The sequence below is a fragment of the Diadema antillarum genome, unplaced genomic scaffold (assembly GCF_040938485.1).
Source record: "Diadema antillarum isolate AM-2024a unplaced genomic scaffold, OU_Dant_1.0 seq00000382_RagTag, whole genome shotgun sequence".
NCBI lineage: Eukaryota > Metazoa > Echinodermata > Echinoidea > Diadematoida > Diadematidae > Diadema > Diadema antillarum.
This window is the reverse complement of record NW_027271380.1, coordinates 2,002,308-2,023,257: the sequence shown is the minus strand read 5'-3', so window position 1 is coordinate 2,023,257 and position 20,950 is coordinate 2,002,308. Positions and strand designations below refer to the sequence as shown.

Below are 20,950 nucleotides of genomic sequence, written 5' to 3'. Positions count from 1 at the left end.
GATTTCAAACAATGATTTGATTTTTACAAGGGAACATAACAAACAAACTGAAACATCGGGAAAAAGTTTGGAAGGGTCATATTTTGTTGGGTGCAGTTCTGGGTCTTGATAAATGTGAGGCTGACAGTGGTCTCCTAGGTGACACCACAAACCTCCTCGGTGATGGCCGGCCACTGAAGCCTCTCTTGTCATCAAGAAAGCTCACAGAACGCTTCCCAATGCACTGAAGAACCTTGTAAGGGGACTGCATGTCATCAAAGGAAATTGCAGAGGGGCGGTTGGAAGACTTGTACGAGGAATGAGATGGGCGTGATGCACGCACATTCAATCTCCCATCAGATGGGTTGCCATGGACATAGTTATTCACCATAGGCCGGTGTCCTTGAAGATGCTTAACCTGGTAACCTAAATCAACTGACATGCTTCTCGAACGACCGGTAGACATTTGACGGCTGCTCTGAGTACCAGCATGGTTATCAGAGGTCCCACCAGTTCCGTTTTGTGCAGGTGATTTCGTTTGGCACACTTCATCATGTTGAAAGGTCACACTTTTCCTCTCCCTTTTATGGCTTGAGCTTTTCCCAGGGAGGGAGGCACTCCTTGACAAAGCCCTACCTCCGTTACCACGGCGCAACATCCCTTGCCCATCTTCTAGAATGCCCCCTGCTCGCCCATCCCTCAAGGGGTGATTCAGTCCTTGCCTCCTCTCTGTGTAGTCTATGACGCTCAGACTTAGCTTCTCCGCCTTCTTCTTCAACTTCAGGATCTCCGTTTCATGGCTCTGCAGGCACTGCCTCCTCGCTGAATCCAGGTTGGTGAGGGTGCGTCTAAGTTCGACGTTCTCCCGCTCGTTGAGGAGGCAGACCCGGTGGGAAAACTCTGCCACTGAGCCACGTCTCATGGCTGCACTCATCCTTGTTTTTTACTCAGCAGTCCTCAAATTGAAAGCAGGTTTTTGTGGAATATCTGCCATGAGGCTCTTTTAGTTATCAATGCATTTTAGGAGTAACTGACGATAATAAGCTTAAAACAGACCACATATTATTGATGTTATCCAACATTCATGCTACTTCTGTATAGTATTCTGTACACATACATGTATGGAAGGCTTAGCATGCTCTATCTCACAGAGTTTATCACATCATATACAGTACATGTGCATTTCAGTCAAAATGCAACAGTCTTATCATCATATGGATATTTCAAGAGCTCAATGTTTGAAGTTCAAGTTGATCCGATAGCAGGCTACTCTCAAGACGGACAACTGAGAAGCTGCAATACAAACTATAATCTCATGTGTGGTTCAATGTTCAGTCCTTCACCCCACTGGAAACAAAATAATAAATCCTTACTCTGTCTGCACACATTTCATTTTTTCAATCACATTACAGGCTCTTATAATTTTGTTTTCAGCATGTCATTTGGCTAATTTTGTGTTCCTAATCTTCTTGATATACAGCATCATCTATGTTTCTTGGAACATTGCAGCTTGAATACCATATCAAACACCAAGTATTTTAAAGCCACTTCACACATAATTTCAACTGTCAAAGAAGATTAAACCTTTGGATCAACGACAGTTGTGGAAATGCCTATAGATCCAGATATATTATGAACAATTCATTCTGGCTTTAAATTCTACGAGCATTGATGTGATGCAGTTAATATTTCGGGGAGTACCACAAACATCAAATGAGTCAAAAATGTTTTTATCAGGCTTTGAGTGGCACATTCATGCATGATCTTCCACAATTTGATGGCTCATTAGACAGGGCTGTCTAATCATCTGTCATTGTGTCATGAATAATTCAGCACACAAAATATCTCATTTCCTGGAAAAGCTGGAAAATCTGGCGAAACTCAGTTGCCTTCACTGTCAGGTACAAACTAGAAATTGATAGACAGGGATGTCTGCACTTGTCACCACAGGTCACAATGTGAATTAAGTCTCTTTTGTTTGGTACAAGCCCTGCAGTATTAAAGTGGCAAGTGGCATGTCAGAGTGGTCAGTCTGCTATGCACCAGTTGTCTGACATTGATTGACTTGAGATAGCTGGAGTAGATGTTGTGGCTCAGTGGATACAATGATGAGGTGTCAATCACATGTTCCCTGGTTTGAGTTCCATGGCTGGAGTGGCTGTGCCCCTCAGCAGGGCACTTTATCCTCATTGCCCCGTCCTTCAGAGGAGGTCGAAAGCTATCAGTCCTATGGTGGCTTAGCCATTTCCTTTCTGGTCACATAAAGCAAATCAATTCAATTCAGATGCTGAAAAGATTTGATACCTCACTTCAAGCACTTTCTGCAGCTTTCAAATTTCTCAATACGGACATGGCATAGTCTATCACTGTCAGTGAAGATGTTTTGCAGAATGGTGGGTAGGTACAGGGTTAGAGAGTCAAATGCTAATACACATTTAGAACTATCATCACCTATAGTGCGAGTTATTGCAATCCATCACATCGATGATGTACAGCACATCCCAGTTCTTGTAAGCAGAGGGATAACAGACCCCACTTCAGCAGAAGGCTTACTCCAGAACTTCGGTTTCAACTTCTCAGGTCACAGTAACAATTTCCACTGAAGACAAACACACACACCACTGTTTAAGTACTTTGACATATTGCTGGCATGGATAGACTTCTTGAGATGAATACAGTTTGAAAGTACAACTTTGAATTTCGATGCTCGAGAGTGGAACAAATGATGCATCATACAACAAAAACCATGTGCGGATTTTAAGGGCAGCAATGACTCGATGTCCCTCAGACACTCGCAATTTCCATATCTTTACAAATTCTCTACAAAGTCTTGGCAATCTCTCCGCGCCTGGCCAATAGCAAAACAAGCCTACAGGACTACATGACAGTTGAATCTGCCTCATACGAACAAAGTGTCCATCTCATAATCAACACTAGACTGCTCATTTGATTCCGCATTGTCATCTCATGCGGTACTCTGTTCACACAGTCTCTGAACGATAGCATGATGCACAACGCTCGCATTGCAAAATTCCCTGAAAGATACTTGGCTATGCTAAGATCTACCAAAGAGATAGGAAATTATAGTCATGAGGAGAGTTGAGGGGACTAATTCCCTGCAAGACTACTTTTGCACGGAAACAAGAAAGTGCTGGGTATCTAAGCAGTCTTCAGTGAATGTGTACTGAAGTGTAGAACAGTGAGAGAAGTATGAATAGGGAGAGGTCTGATTCGTGATTAAGATATTTTAAGTCTCTAGAGAGGAGATTTTCTTATAGAAAGACAGACAGATTGGGATAGGAGGACAGTGCTTGAAAAGAGATTTACTTGCATTGTTTGCAAACAGTTATATGGAGATCAGGGAATAGAGAGGATCAAGTTTGCTGTGGTAACAGTCTCCTTGTGGTTAAGGTTGCCACCTCCCCCCCCCCCCCCCCCCCCCCCAAAAAAAAAAAAAGAGAGACAGAGGTAGCAAGACTAGTAGGTTGTAAGAACTTTACCTCCATGCCTTGTAAACATGTCAATCTCACCAAAAGGATCAACTACTAAAACTACTACTACTAAGAATTTTAAGTGTACTCATACAAACACATGGCTCAAAATTCAACTTTTTATTCTTTTATATTACTTATTACTACTGCATGCTACAAGCATGAGGAAATTTATTCTCCCATGCAAATTTAAGATGATTCATACTTTGATCTTTTTGTGTGCATTACAAATTCAACACAAGCAAAGTCATGATCAATGCCTTTTTGACAGCTGTCCAAATGTGACCCTAGATAATGAAGCTGTTGTAGATTTGCTTAATGTGTCCCTATTTTGTGTGAAGAAATGTCACTTCAATATCTTATTCTAATATCGTCAACCTCTACATGATTGATGAACACCCATCTCTCGAGGAAAGCCATCTTTTATATGCTTCATATATCACAGGGATGGCAAATTTGCAAACAACAATAGTTGAAAGGACATAACATTACATTTTTGGTGAAAAAAAAACCCCAGTATTTTTACCTTTCCTGCAATAGACATGTCATAGTACAATTTGGGAAAAATAGTATTTTCCATTAAACTTGCAGTAAAAAATACTACACAAGAGTAAAAAAATGGCATCTTAGTATATCAGGACCCAGATGAGCGTCTTCCAATGAATCAAACTTTCTGTCAATTCCCTAACATATATTTACATACACCTGTAACATTTCATCAAAACATGGTTTGTCTGTTTGTTTGGTTGTGCATGTGTGTGTGTGTGTGTGTGTGTGTGTGTGTGTGTGCATAATATAATGGGAAAGTATACTATTCAAACAAAGAGATGGCCGTGGAAGTCTGCAGATGACAGCAAACTCATTGTTTGATATATGAAGTGTCAGCCAACCCTTGTGTCATTGAATTTAAATTTCCTGCCCTCTTGAACACTTTTTTTTTCTCTTTGATTCTTGATGATTTGTCAGTAAGTTCAGCATCTCATAAGTGTAGTCAGACCAAACATTCCAGGAAAATGAGTCCCTTGACATTCAGAAGCGCACAAATCCACACTCAAGTTGTATAACATTTTCAAGAGCACCTGAAAAAGACAGGACTAGTCATGTGCAAGTGTATGGTGGCTACACATTGTAGTTGAATAACGCCCTCTACTGGCCAGCTTAAAATAACCCATTTGATCAGTACAAGTCTATGCTTGTGAAGGTTCAATATCACCTCAATAGATATTCCTTCTACGTTGCATGTTTTGCACTTGCATTTAATGACTATTTATTCATATCTGAGTCATAATCTATATCTTTTTCTGCGCTCCATGCTTTTGTTTACCATAAAATTTTGTTTACACAAGAAATGGTGGGAGCAAAGGTACAAAGTACAAGTACAACCCTCTTAAATACATAGGTGTAATTCCTTTTTCCAGTTTTAACACATGGCCTTTTTTCAGCAACATCAATGTACAATAAGCCAAATGCTGTCTATAAGTATGATTTGACAGTAATAAACAAAAAGACACAGAAAGATGCACCCCAAAATTGTTATCCCCTTCTGGGCATTACCAAAACGTGCATGGATACTGACCTTATTGCTCTTGTGTGTGCCTTCAGTGACATTTCCTGCACATAGTCCGACTCTCGCCGTGTGAACACATCAGCTGTTTGGTTGGACTGGAATATTGCAAAAATATGATGAAGAAAATTTTCTGTTTTGAGCCTGACACAGAGAAAAAAAAAAAAAGTGATACACACAAATAACTGGTAATGACACTATGACAGGGTGATTACCATGATTTCTCATCATCTTCATGCTGCTATTATCATCATTATTCAATGATCTTTCTCATCATCACTAGATGATACCAATAACGCACATCAAGTGTGTTTTGCACCGATGTAAATACCATTAACTCTTTGTGCACCATGTTTGAACAATGAATTCAGTTGATGGCTTGCAAACTTCACTTATTTCGCTCAGTAATGCACAATAGTGCACAACCCAATCAATAACACTCTCCACCTGTCTCTTCCATGCCTTCTTCCATCACCCTCGCTTTCGTGGCTCATTCACTTTATACTGTATCACTTTCCTCAGATTTGATGATTATTATCACTACTATTATTATTATGTCAGTGTAGCATAATTGCCTTCATTACTATTACTACTTATAACTATCACTACCATTACTTGTTCACTTTAGTCATGACTTAATCATCATCATACATTATGAGCTTTATTATCATGTTTGCTACCATGCGTATCCTGTTCTGATTTACAATATCAGCGCTATCAAGATTTCCTCTTGCAAATGACACAGAGCAACATGAATGCAATGGTGACACAAATTCTCTTGCTCACAGATTAACAAAAATATCTCAAAGTCTGACATGAAGACTACTCACTGCAGTAACAAACTGATGCCTCTGCTGCTCATGTGGATTCCACTCCGCAACAGTGATGTCCCACTTCATGACAGTCTTGTGTTTGACCCTCAGTGGTCTACAGTGGGGCATGTCAGACAGTCTCACCACATCCAAGCCTCTTCTCCTGTAACCGTGGCAACATGTGATGGAAGGGGGAAAAATGAACCAGTACTTAGAGTTTATCATTTTATCTTCATCGCAATTTTATCACATATCTAATAGCTACAAAGCATGCAATTTCTGTCAAAAACCTTGCACACTGTTTGTGCAGTACATGTGAGTTGAACCTTTTTCTTCAATTTGCATAATATGTAGTAATGGTTTGTAAATACAGTGTAGGTAAACTATGAGACATGTTCTCATTTTGATGAGTAAGCATCAGAAGCTACCTCAAACCACATGAGTGCAGTGTTATCATTACTCAAATAAAACTCATTGAAAACCAAAAGGTTAAAATGATGGGCAACCCTTTCAACAACAACAAAAAATGTAAACAAAAATGCTAGCTGTGACACACTTGTTGCATCCCTAGCATATTCAGATTTTTTTTTAGTTGTCTTGAAACAAGTACCTTGGTATTAGTGATATCTGGTACTTTTTTCCACAGGTAAACATGAGCTATCTGCATGTCTCACTTTTTAATATCCATTAACAACAAAAAGATGCCAATCTCCATGTAATTTAGTTCAGGTAAATATCATTTACAAAATCCACACAAAAAATGAATTTGACATCATGGGCCTCCTGAAAATTTCATACCAATGTTGTCTTCTTTTAAACCAAATACACGTAAGTCATACTATCCATTCCATGCACCTAAAGTAAACAAAGAGGTTCAACAAACGAGTGTGTAACCTCTCTAGAAGAGTCGCAATATTTGGAATCTATTGATATCTACAACCTATCTACCTTCATGCCATCCTTTGCAAGTTTTAGTCTGTGTTCATGTAATACACAGAAACTGAAGGGATTCAGCAGTGCATCGAAGGGTCATTTCATGCTTTCATATGCAGTCCAAAATTGCATACCCAGTACATTAACCATGTTCTTCTGCAAATGTGGAAACACTACCATTGCGCAGTTTGAATGCTAACAGCAGAACATAAAATAAATATCCATTATTTTTTTTTTTTTTTGGCTGCCTTTATAAGATGTGGCTTTCAATGTTTCAAAAAGTTCCAAATATACAGCATGGCCGGCGGAACCGTGGGGGCCCTGGGGGCTCAGGCCCCCACACTTTTTGTGCATCATACAAAGGAATACATAAGGTGTCATCACTTTGGGCCCCCACACTTTTTTTAACCCGGAAGTACGTAAATGGCACTTAAATAGATAGAGATCTTGAAGTGTGAGCGCGGTAAGGTTATGTTTTTCACTGAAGACCTTCATTTTTTATTTTTTATTTTTTATTTTTTTGGAGCTGAAGACCCTTTTTTTTTTTTTTTTTCTTTGCTTGTTAGCTAAAGAAACCCGAAAGTGGATGGGGAGAGATGAGCTGAGGACCTCTTTTTTTTTTTTTTTTTGCTTGTTAGCTCATGAAACCCGGAAGTGGGCCCCCACACTATTGAAAACGCTCTGCCGGCCCTGTACAGTATATAGAAAATGACATCAAAGTTACAAAAAAAGACATAGATCAATATCCTTTATTCCTGCAAGCTATCTGTGTGGAAAATATAGAACAATAACACTTGTTTCATACCCTGCCAAAAGTACATAATCTCCAGTAGAATCCAGGGTCATTGCGGTGGCCTGCAGCAAAAGACATGGAGCAATGACAGCAGAACAATATCGTTTTGTTAATCAATTTCTTCACAAATATCACTCTTTGAATTTGTTTTATTGAGGTCTGCAGGTGTCTGAATGCTATCAATTGACCTAGTCCAATTTCCTAAGATGTCACAGCCTAGTATGAATAAAATTCTGTAAGAATAAGCAAGATAATTTCAGTTACATTTCATTGACATCATGATCACTCCCTCAGAGTGCCAGCCATCAAGGTGTTCAATATCACCATTAGAGTTAACAAAATCTCTGTGTAATGTCTTCACCAAATCATTACAACACACCTCCCTGTTACGCAGGTAATGACTGTGTGTTTGTGGTTAACGTTTTTGTTTTATCATTAAATTAGTTGATTTATATCATCCAAGCATTGAATTCATGGATCAAATTAGCAAATTTTATGTGAGAAAGCAGAGTATCGTCTACCTTTATTGAGGCTTACAATTACCACGTATAAGTCTGTAGATTGTAATATACATGAAGGAAAATGCTTCTCGCCATAAAATATGCCTGTACAACACAAGCACATGTTGTCTATGAGAAAATGAGCTAGTAATATAATGCGCCCCGGGGTTACCACAGCTCAGACACAGTCACAGCCATGCCACACTTATTACAAAATGACGCTTACATAATTTTCAACGTATGGGACTATCAGGAGCATCGGCAAATTCCCCGTGAACTAATTATTCGTTGTGCACGCTAAATAGATATATGAGACAATGAAAAGCAAGCCATAGAAATTCTTTGATGAAATATCAAACTCATCACGAACCTGACATTCTCTGAAGCTCTGACTCGAGCTATTTTCCGACGTCCAAGTCCACTGCACAGACATTTTGGCCAATTGTAGGAATCGATCATCTCAACATCTTAATCGATCTAGCTGCGCTGTGTGATTTGAGATGCGAGCCCGAGACAATACGATTTTATGTCATTAGGATTTATTTTTTTAATACTTCTTGTTTACACGAATTCTTGCCACAGGCAAAAAGAATCTATGTGGGATTTGCTCATCTTTAGTAGGCCGTGTGCCTTCGTCGCCATGAAATTCTCATTATCAGGCAACTCAAACAATAGGTTGAATAGGTGAAATCAATATCTTGAATCCGTCACCTGACATTGTAATTCTTTTATGAAGTTTTAGTTTCAGTTTACTTCCACAAACATGCACATAGTTAGCGATTATGCATAGGCCTAACACACGTTGCAACATGTAGGCAACACGTAACAGGTAAATTTGCATCAGACTTATATACACTGAATGTTGTTAAAGGACCTAACCAAAGCACAGTTTGATGAACAAGGTCCCAAAAACATGTCGCACTTTTTTGTATATGAGTGAAAGCGATAGTGCCTATTTTATGTCAGAAGTTATTTCAGGGCTTGGATGAAAAACCAAGAAGGAAGCGAGTATGAAGGAAGAAACGGAGTATCCGCGTCGGAGGTGACAAAGAGTAATAAATAGTGACAGCTAGAACAGCATCATGCAGTTTCAGCAAGTTATTATTTATTATATACAAAGATAACGACCTTTGAATAATATGTTTTAAAGACATAGGGCCAACAAGTCGACAGCTTTTTTAGCCGTAAATCTCATAACACAGGTGGCTTCTCAGGCCCGTAACGGGGGGGGGGGGGGGGTTCCTGGGGGTTCCGCGGAACATACCTCCCCCCCCCCATCCCCACCCTTTGTTCCTTGTTGTTGTTCGGTATGTATAAAATTGCGGAACTGAACATAAACTTGAACTAAACTGGTAGGCCTACACTTTTTTTCTATTTCTGAACCCCCCCCCCCCCCAAAAAAAAAATCCTAATTACGGGCCTGCTCCTGTCATAATAATATTTTTCATTTTCTTCTCCTTTTGAAATTATAGATCTCCAACCACATGCACATATTCTCCTGATCAGTCCTGTCCTTTAAGTCATTTGTTCCTCTGTCTTGATTTGAATTGCTTGATATTCTAAAATGTAAATTAAAAAAATAACTTGAAAATAGCGTGGTAAGCCAAAGGATTGTTGCCTGTAATATTATACGGAAGAAAAAGTATGCATTCATGCATCAGTTTTACTCAACACTCAAAGAACGGAATTCTCCGTCTTGGACAATGTGGCAAGGTTGATACTCTTTACGGTTTCCTAGGCTAACTATACTATAATGACCTGTATAGGCCTACATTTTGAAGACTTTGTTTTTTCTGCTAAAATAAAAGAATGTTATATGAACAAGTTACATATTTTTAATTGATTTCTATCGAGAAGCATCGTCTATTATACATTTAGTTTTAAGATGATATTAAATCTTAGAAGAGAAGCTCATCTGTATTGGAAATTCAATTGAAATTGGTGTCAAACTTTTGATCTCAATAGGCCCTGCACGATATTTACCTCCGGAATTTTCATCTGAAGCTGAAGCTGAAGATGAAGCTGAAGATGAAGGCTATTATAGCGTCAACAGCTGAAATTCCGGAGGTAAATATCGTGTATTGAGATCAAAAGTTTAACACCAATTTCAGATGATTTTGAATCTGTTTGTCTTCAAAATTCGTTTTCCGCATCACGTCAGATCCAACGCGCATTCAATGACTCGTTATAGGATTGGTGTAATTTGCTCCAGAATTGCAAATTGGATAAGGTAGCTCGCTAAGAAACAAGTAGGCCTAACAAGTTGTGAATATCATTTTTGTTTTTGCAGCAAATGCAAAAACTGCAACTTATAATAATTGCACACATCTTATTCATAAAACTGCAAGCTAGTTTCTCGACAAGTACAACCAAATATACGAATTTGATCTTAATCATTATTATAGATAATTATGTGATAACTTTAGTTAACCCTGCGTGGCAACCAGCAGAAGGTGCGTGTTGGTCGCTCACTTTTCTTTGTTGGTCAGTTTGTCAGTTAGTTGGTTTGTTTGTTGTGCTGTGTTGTGTTGAGTCTTTAGTCATGCGGATCTTCCTGTTCACGACGTCTGTAAAACTTTTCTGTAATATCCGACTGCTTACCTCATGGTCTCTTGTTCAAACTAATTTTGACCAGTCCTGTGTGCCGCACACAGTGTGCCTATATCCCTGCACCTTGCTTACCGTAGTACCATACTCTAAGGGCTTACCGGTCTACACCACAGAATTGTAAGAGTTCTGTGGTCTACACAGTAGTTTCAGAAAGTCGCCCTCTCTCGGCCATCGGTTGTCAATCACTCCTTCACGTCGAGGCTTCTCATGATTCTCACACATCGCATCCTCAGCTATTGATCCTTGGACTGCTATTCATATATCAGTTATTAGCCATCCATCAATATTCTACGTACACACAATTTAGAGGCATACATGTTGTGATTGCGAGCAATCAACTTTGAGCTGGACGAAAATACTTTGCATCAGGATCCTAACTAAATTTTGTATATCTAGGAATCAATATTACTTCATTTTCACAGCGAACGGCTTGCCAGTTATAGGCCTACTATGAAAAAGTTGACTGCATTTTCAAGTTGCTTTATTGTTTGCTTGAGTATTTCTTCTGTAATGGATTTATCATGCCAGTGTATGGTGTGATTTATGCTACATATTGCTGGAATTATTTCGGAGTGACTTGTCTTGTTTGGAATCAACAAACACTTCAAACAATATCACGTGAACGTTATCAGCAAAGTGTAGTAATGTTACATAAAAATTACATTATTCAGACGCACAGATCATGCAATGGGCATATTTAATCTATTAGGATACTGTACTTCTATTAACTTTTCTGTATTCGTGTAAAAATAGTCAAAAAATAACTTTGATGTCATCAAACACAAAAAGAAAGCTTTTAAGGGAAGATCAGGAGTGATGAGCAACTGGCATGGTTTAAACTAGACGCACATAATTACAGGGCGGCGAGGTGGTTCAGCTGGTATATAGGATCTAAAGCTGCTTGTTCGAATCCCAGTAAGCTTTAATAAGTAATACATGCCGTCCCCTTTAGTGGAGGCAAATCACTCCGTACCACGGATAGGACATAATGGAGGTCCCTTGTGTGAGAGAATCAAGATCCTGGCACTTAAAAGATCTCGCTTCATTCATTAGTCGCAAAGAGAGGGTCATCCCACGAGTCATACAGCCCATGAGTTCGACATTAGCCAAATAAGGCCCATGAGTTCGACACTATACATGTAGTATGTAAAAACAGCCCACGAGTTCGACATTACAACACTGGACTTAATGAGTCAGTTTCGTCGTGGGCCTCGTTTGCATAGAGTCGAACTCATGCGATGGGCTGTGTATGACTCGTGGGCTGTATAACTCGTGGGCCGTATGATTCTGCACGGGATGTATATTGTGGGCTGAATGACACGTGTCGAACTCGTGATGTGCACCCGCAAAGAGCAGGGTGCATAACCCTGTGAAAAATAAAATATTATATACCTCATATATAGATTCCTCTCATCTGATTGGTTAAAAGTGGAGTCATGAAAATAGCTGTGCCCCATTTTTGATCAAAATGACGTCATGATTTACTGTGCCCGGGGCATAGAATCAACTGTGCCTGTAAATAGGTTTGGAGACAGTCGCAACCCCGTACACATAGATCGCTCATAATTATGTACGCACCAATGATACGACCGCCGCGCTGTCGATCAGCCTAATTTTAAATAGCTTTTAGTCCTTGTTTAATTCAGGTAACCTTTAAATCAATCAGATAAGAAGAATCTATATTTTCGGTATATAAAACAAATAATGACAGCTTGATATTCGGGGTGTAGTTACAATTATGTAGGCCCTCGGTGATGTGAAAACCATAACTACGCCCTCGGCTTCGCTTCGGGCATAGTTATGGTTTCCACATCACCTTGGGCCCATAATTTTAACTGTGCCCCTCATAGCAGTCATTGTTTGTATACTAGTAGGACTATAGTATTATGTAGCTGGACCCACCGAGACATCAGCCAGTGCAGCTGTATATGGGCTATACACCTACATGAAAACAAACAAACAAACAGCCACTGACTGCATCCTCCGAAGCCGATACGAGAAATTCCATGACATATCATATGAAAAGACATTAGGCAACAACAAATGTCAAATCCAAACCAGAAGCACTTTCTGTACAATTCAAAAAATTTTATTGATACATGCAAAACTTATAGAAAATGCTTATTACATACACAGAACGGACGCTTTTATAGATTGTACAGGTACAGGGAACAGACATGTCAGCGAAGAAAGTTTAAACTTCCATAAAGAAGAGGCCATACATTGTAGCAGAAGAGAATCTTTTGCATTGGAAACATATAAATCATTTGTGGATGGATCGGCCACTAGCATTGACTATAGTATGTGTATCATATCAAAATAGAAAACAGCGTACATTGTTTGGACTGGTAACACTTGATCTTTATTAATTGTTTTTGTCTGTTTGTTTGTTTGTTTATCCATTTTGTTGTTGCTCCTGCAGTGCTTGGTTGGGCACATCATTAAAACCATAAAATGCGGCACGTGGGATCCACAGGGAGTCCTAGGCCGAAAGTAATCGTTGTGACGGGAATATACGATTATCTTCTTTGCTATGCAACAAATTTAATGATGCGCATGTGACTGCCATGCACTATTTCGGACTATACTCACTCCATATGAATAAATAGCCCTCAAGCAATTCCATTTTCACCTCGGCCTTCAGCTTCAGTAAAATATCACTGCAACTGGACATTTTTTTTTTCGGGTGAACATTCTCCAGCGTATAGGCATGTCTCCTTCATTTTTCTTTTTGTTCTTGTCTTATTTCTTCGCTATTTTTTTTTTTCTAAAAATTCTCTCGAGGTGGATTTTTCTTGTCATATCAACCATAAGTCAAATACAAAACCACATCTTATATGATAAGTAGAATAAAAAGTGACGAATGTGTGTGGCGATATAACCACACTATTTTGCATGTGAAGGATATTAAGCTCGAAAAAGAGCCAAGAGTCAATGCCCAACAAATGGACAGGCTCAAAAAGACCATTACTCCGAAATACCAATAAGATCTGATGTAAAATGGTTGTAAGTGGCTGCGATAGACATACTGAGTATGTGTAAAATCTAACAAAAGTGTTAACATAATTGTGGTAAAGCAGATGAATTAAATATGCAAGACACAGTGATGAACGTCTGTAGCTACAAAAATGAATAGAATTATCGCCCATCGCTTCGACATTTCAATGCACGAAAATCACTTGTTTTTTTTCCTACGTTTAAATTATTGTTGTGATAATGGTATGGTTTACTTTACTGATACGACATACAGGACATTTCAAGCAGTTAGTAAGCAGCAGCTGGCAATAAGAAATAAATACCCGTTTGCGATAAAAGAATGAGCATGTAATTACAATTTCTTCTCTGGGAAACACACCAACAACAAAATTGCTATTTGAATACAGCGTATTTTTCCCACCTCCGTATATCACCGAACTATCTAAGGCTACATAGGTTAACGTAAAGGAAATGCACGGTTATCGTATCATCAAATTCAGCGTCATAAATTAAATCTGATTACAGTGTGATCACACATAAATTTATAATTTTTCTACATAGCAATTTAAAAAAAGCAACACAATGTTGTATTTCCAACACAAACGACATATCAAGCTTCACAAGAATTCCTGAAAATATGCCTTTAAAAAGTTTATGTACAAATGGCATCGATATCATATTTTTAGTCACTTGCTAGGACACTTTTAAAAAACCTCAGAATCGAGTATCAAACGGAACTGATTCGTTTACACAAACGAAACATTTCTGGGTATATGCTATGCTATATTTCCTTCTAAAAGTTTCTGCTATAAGTTTGTTCACCTTTTCCAAGAAGAGGTGTCCATGGTTAACCAAAATTCAGAAACACAAAGGTCATGTCCGAGAAATCAAACGCAAAATCAAGATCACGTTTAAGAATTTCTGTGAGTAGGCTATTGTACTCTCGACACACTTTACATACTATTACACGCATAGTCTCATTTATTTACAACAAACGAGAATGTCTAGTACATCATCATATCATATACTACAGTCACGCTACATACTTTGCATATCGACGGCATTTTCACCTTTTTATACAGATATGGTACTTTACAATCATTGGTATTCTACACCTACAGTCCTAAACAAAATCAGAAACAAAATAACATAAGTAATCCTGAAACCTCGTATGACTTCATGAAAAAACGACGATCTTATCAACTTCACTTAAAAAGCAAGATTGAACAGAACAGTAGTATCTAAATCGTAAAGAAGCAATAAAAATAGAAAGATATATGATGTTAGGGCATATGAATGTGAGTAGTATTTGATCCCTTCAATTCTATGTCGCCGATAATTTCCTTTTATACCTAAACATGCAGAACACGACGGCCGAATAAAGCCCTATAGGACTCATGGTTACATACAAACGCAAGTGATTCAAGCACTGACGGTATAAAACATCCACGGGTATAACTACTTACGACGCTTAAAAGACATAATATGTGTAAAGATTTGAATATTGACCAGAAACTCAACATAACCTCACTCTATATCGATTTTTGGCAAACATTAACGAGTGAAAGATTGACGGACACTGTGTTCCGATTGAAGTGATTGGCACCGATGACATCATTGTGAAAACTTGTTCAGATATGAATAATTATAAACACCTACCTTCAATCAACATCACTACAACATTCTTTAAAAAAAGAGGGACGACCAAACATCACAGTGTACTGAGTTAGAAGTCACATTGCATTTAATATCCTGTCATTTGTGGTGTGCAGTCACGTGAGTTGTGTGATCGATATAAATACCGCTGAGACAGTGATTTATCACGTGGGTGTTATCACATGACCAACTTACGTTTTCCCAAGTCACCTCTCTAACTTTCCCCATCCCGACTTATCACGAACTTTCAAATTTACACGTGAAAAGAATGAAGTTCAAATTACAGCATCGTGTCACGATAACCTTCTCTGTACAACGACAAGAAAACCATGTGAAACAGTAATGAGTATTATACTATAGTCATTGTATAACAAGTCTGCATCATATCGATGTAATATTCATTACATCCTAATGTTTCAACATAATATCATCCAAAATACGGACAAGAATGATTGAAAAAAAAATATACAAAACTGTAAACGCTTTCAGCCAGACAACAGATTTCCCTCTGTTCTTTCATGCGAAATGGCGGATCTCCAATTATCTGAGATAACATAATTACACCAGGCTATCGTACTTTCGCTTCGTGCTAACATAAAGTAAAATAAACACAAACACACATTACTATGCAGTCAGCAAGGGATGTGTTTGGGCGCACTGAGCGTGCAGACTACTCCCTCAAATTCTGGAAATCGCATTAGCATATTCAGCTTTCTGGCAAATAATATCTATTTGAAAGAGAGAAAGAGAGAGAGAGAGAGAGAGAGAGAGATGGAAAGAGAGACATACAACAGACAGAAAGAAAGAAATGACAAAAACCTCGAATAGAAAAACGTTTGTCTCACTAAAACCTCGCCCATCATGAACGCGCCGTTGACGAATTCCGCCACTCGAAAACGTCACGACATGGACCACAATACCACTAATCACGCAGCATCACTTTAAACATGATACTCCTACACATGAATTCAGCTGCGCGTGCTTAATGCAATAACGCGAAGTGAGAGAGCATTATCGAGAATAAAGTGCGACGCACTGTAAGAAAAACGAAATGATCTCAACGAGGTATGCTAGTAGGGAATGGTATGTCAGCAAAGTTTGGCTTTCTTTGAATATTCAGCTCTCTCCACCATGATTGAGTTATTCATGCACAATAACGCTTCCCCTTTTCTTTCCAAATCAGAGCCTTTTACCAGTCTAGTTCAGTACTGATAGTATATATTGTATAGATGCTACTAAATGCACTGATAATCAACGCTCTTCATAAGCCTATTTAATCTGCGTATAAAGATTTTAGTATTCCTTGATGGCATTTGTATTTGTGACGGACCTCCATAATTAATAAGGTCTAACTGTAGTTTGCTTCTTGAAAGCCGATTGATATTTCTCCAATTCTCTGGAGAACGCAAAGAGTTGATCACATCGTGTCGAATGTACAAAACTGTCTACTTCCCAAAGTAGTGTGTCACTTCTATCACCCGTCATGCGGTTGAGATACACGTATTGTATTCTTCTTCTGCTTGAGTGATGACATTTATCCTCATCGAAAGCCAACCTTGAGCACGGCTCCAATGACGGTCCACCTTATTAACACGAGAAAACCTCGCACTGAAATCAAAATCGGCGAAATTACATCTGGATCTACTACAGATCAGCAGCATCACAATCGAATACCGTCGTATTGACGAGTTTGAATGTTATGAAGGCATTTGACACGGCGTTCTGGTTTCTTGGCAGAGACGTCATTTGCTTATCAAATTCTCATACTGTATGTTATGCACAAAAGAAAGCCAAAATGTGACGTTTTATTGTTGTTTAATTTGAATACGACCCTTGCTAAAAGTTGGACAGGGTATCAACGTCAAATTTCTAGGAAATATACAATAACCATGCTTCCTGCAATGAAACCAAAAGGAGCACACACCAACACATTTCACTCAGTGAGTATGAGAACCATTGACCGGTAAAAAAAAAAAAAACATGACTCGCTGATACTGACTAAGTCATGACTATTTTTGTTCCAACTTCTTCAAGTTCTGCTTAAAAAAAGGATCATTTTCCTGATCGGGTTTGTACATGTTCGTTTTGTTGCTGTTCTTCTTTTCTTCGTTTTGGATTATACAATGTGAAAGGTCGAAACGGGAATTGCTAGAAATGATGACAGACCTCACTCATTTGGTCTAGAATCTTCAGTCTGCTTAAAAATATTAAGTCCACTTTCATGAATACGAGGCATGTTCAGCACAACGCTGAATTACCATTACTATTACTGATGTTTTCTCTTCTTATTTTACAAATTTACTCTCCGCGTATATGAACAACTTTCTCGTGATCCTCAAGTCTATCCTCTACAGGTGTGCATACTCAGATCAACTCTGGCAATTGATTATCAATAATGAAGGTGAAACTATAGGCCCTACTTAGTTTTCGGATTTTTCCTTTTGCATTTGTCAGTATACTTCTGGGGATTACATATCAGAGGAATGTACACGCATTAATAAATAAGAAATCATACAAATTTGGTCACTCAGGAACAAAAAGAATTTAATGATTGGGTCTTAATTCATAGTGATATTTTGGGTCCTTTTGAATCAATAAAGAAGATTTTTCTGTCAAAACATTTCATTTGTATCCTACGAGTTTTATGTACAATGGCAGGTTTTGTGTGTCAGTGATTTTCTTTGAGGTACTAATATTGAAGATTTATATGCTATACAAGAAGAAAAGTGTTTGAACACTGGCAGGCATAAATGTACAATTGGATACGTTTTAGTACCACGTTTTTGATGACATACAAAGAAAGAGAGAGGGACAGAGAGAGAAAAAAAGTCACAAACTTTGTGGAACAGAACGTCTGAGAGACCGTCTTTCACATTCACATCATAATCCGGCATTTATGTCATTCCATGATGACTGCAACAGAAAGCTTTCTTTGGCAATATGTAGAATAATGATTTTTGAATTTGTATACAGACAAGCAGCTAATGCTGCATCAAACTTTGCAATATCGTTGCCAAGGCTACAGCGGCTGAGCATGCGCACTCTATATACAGTCCTTTCACAAACCTATTTCACTTTATCAACTACAAGTAGACCTAAAATCTACAGAAAACAAAAATAACCGTAATAGTAAAGTACCAGCACAGTGACTCTATACAAATAAATTGTAAAACGTCAGAAACACTAATCAATCCAACTTTACATCTTGAACGATTTCTTCTTTTTTCCACGAGTGAATGAATGTATAAATAATAGAAAAGTGAGTGTTTCGATTTTTAGGTTACATGCACTGCAGTGCGAGAGTACATGACGATATTACGCAACGCAACAATATTCAAGACGATGAGGGTCACCCCTAGACTTTTTGCGGGAATTCCATCCTCCCGTTCTCGTAGTTGTAGCCTACACTGTAGCCGCCGTTGTGGAACGGAGGGTACCCGGGCGGGAAGTTCGGGTAGGGCCTCCCCGCTGTGTTTGACGCGGACGACGAGTACGACGAATAGTTGGAATTGTGGGATGGATACGATCCGGGTCTCGGCGTTGGCGGCGCCCTATACTGAGCCTTCTGGTCAGGCGGGTTATTTCGCTTGGTGCAACAGCAGCAGCAGACAATACAGAGTATTAGGAGACATAGAAGAATAAGCCCTGATCCTGCTCCAATCGCCACCATGACACCGATACCAAGCGTCTCGACACCCTTCTGGAAAATGTTGCTTGCTGCAAATTGTTCAGAAGAGTGGGTGAAACAAACAAGATGCGACAATGATTAGTAATAATGCCGAAATGCCACCCATATACATGTATTTCTTTAACTTACTTGACTGTCCTTTAACCCTTTCTTTGCCACTGAGTCAAAAGAGCACACATTGCACATCTGTACCAATGGACATTAAATAAACGTAGCACATAGAGAGTTAATGGCTATGCATGCTCATATGACTTGAGAACAACATAATGCTAAGATGTATGATTATATCAATTACAGCGCACATGAGTCAGGAAAAGCCATCCATAAAGTATATAATGCATATACGAGTTTTACATTGACATTTTAGGTCAACATTTCAGTGCTTATGTTTTCCCCCTGAAACTTTTCTTTACACATCGTAGCAGGTGAAGTATTTAGTCACAAAGACGACTTAACTTTCTCGAGACCATCATCTCACAACGTCATAGGTATTGTAAGCGACTAAACGTAGCCAGTGACGTAATAAAGAAAGATACATAATGAGAGTCCTTCAGCGCAAAGTACTCAGTGGAGTCCATAAAACGAAACCCTCAAAATTTTGACAGACTTGCTAAATCCATAGTAAGCCTGTTTCAATTTGAACTGGTTTGTTTAAGTTTGGTATAGGTAATACATTGTATCTATGTCCTGGACCTCCTTGGTCCGTTCGTGGTATGGATATGGCGCAGGTCGTGACTCAGTCTTGGCTTGGAAGGTAGGGGAGGGAGGATGAAGTATACCTAAATGTGAATACAGGCCATTAGTAAACTGGCATGGGATCGTTGCAGCAGTCCTGGGGGTGCTTCAAGAAGAATTGAAGTCAAACTTATAATTCAAGATTGACTAAATATGATATGCCACTGGCTTCCCTGTTCAATTTTAGTAGTCTAATCACCACCCACTTCAAATTATCATTATTTTTTACAGAATAATTCATTTGTTATTTATTTTATCTTGTATTATCAATGGCTACATGGAAAAAAAGTCTCCAAAATCTCAATTTTCATTAGAAAGTTGAGCAACATTAAAGACACACACAGCATACCATAACTTTTAGTCAATCTTAAATTTTAAGATCGACTGGGCTTCTTTGTGAAACAGGCCCCTGGTACACACTTACATTCTTGGCAGAGGCTAGCTTCCTCGTCGCTGTCATCATTGCAGTTGGGCATACCGTTACACGTGAGGTCCTTGTCTATACACATCGTGCTATCTGCACACATGAAACAGTCGGGTGTGCGCTCTGCAACGGACACGGGGGTAAAATGAAACAAAGATGTTTACAGAAGGGGGATGGGTGATACCGCTTCAAATAAGGCTTCAAAATAGGGATGGTGAAAAAAGTCATATTTTCCACGCGGAAGATTGTGAGAAGAAGAAGAAAAAAAGAGATGATGAAGAAGAAAAAGAAAATTTGACAATGATACGAAATCCAAACCAAAGTTGGAAATAATAATCATCATGAAAAACTCGGGAAATAAAGAAGAAGCAGATTCTATATGAAGATACATTTGTACTGTGTGAGAAGTGTGAGAACCCAAAGCATGTAAGGCATCATCGGTGGTCAACGTATATCAGTATCACATGATCACGCACATTCACGTAAGCCTGCATTGAACCTATAACAAGATTTTCCGCCAAATGTTCCCCTTTATCTTGGAGGGGGGTGCAATCAACTGAATGGGGTTATACTGTTAACAGCCAGATAGGATAAGCCGAATCATTAGATCACGGTGAATTCATTCGGAGTTACACAACTAAACCTGCCCGTGTTAGCCGTTTTGGCTTGCCACATCGTATGGCTTTTGCACTTTTGCAGACGACTCGCGGCTGCCGTCTGCAATTAAAGTTGCCCCTCCGTCATCCCCCGCCATAAAGCCTAGCAACAGATTGTTTGCACTTTTCAGTT

General features: G+C 38.8%; 2 protein-coding genes across 2 annotated transcripts in view; both read right to left on the bottom strand.

The window, feature by feature from the left end:
* LOC139731670 (GATOR2 complex protein WDR59-like) overlaps positions 1 to 8,514 on the bottom strand; it is a 61,197-nt gene extending 52,683 nt beyond the window's left edge. The window contains exons 1-4 of the mRNA XM_071642559.1: positions 8,443 to 8,514; positions 7,585 to 7,634; positions 5,865 to 6,009; positions 5,047 to 5,132 (exon numbers count right to left, since the gene is read on the bottom strand). Of these exons, the coding sequence (XP_071498660.1) occupies positions 5,047 to 5,132; positions 5,865 to 6,009; positions 7,585 to 7,634; positions 8,443 to 8,505 (344 nt within the window). The 5' untranslated portion in view covers positions 8,506 to 8,514. The remainder of the gene's footprint in view (positions 1 to 5,046; positions 5,133 to 5,864; positions 6,010 to 7,584; positions 7,635 to 8,442) is intronic.
* An 8,778-nt stretch (positions 8,515 to 17,292) lies between these two features.
* LOC139731604 (low-density lipoprotein receptor-related protein 12-like) overlaps positions 17,293 to 20,950 on the bottom strand; it is an 82,862-nt gene continuing 79,204 nt past the window's right edge. Inside the window, exons 4-5 of the mRNA XM_071642492.1 lie at positions 20,162 to 20,284; positions 17,293 to 19,031 (exon numbers count right to left, since the gene is read on the bottom strand). Of these exons, the coding sequence (XP_071498593.1) occupies positions 18,670 to 19,031; positions 20,162 to 20,284 (485 nt within the window). The 3' untranslated portion in view covers positions 17,293 to 18,669. The remainder of the gene's footprint in view (positions 19,032 to 20,161; positions 20,285 to 20,950) is intronic.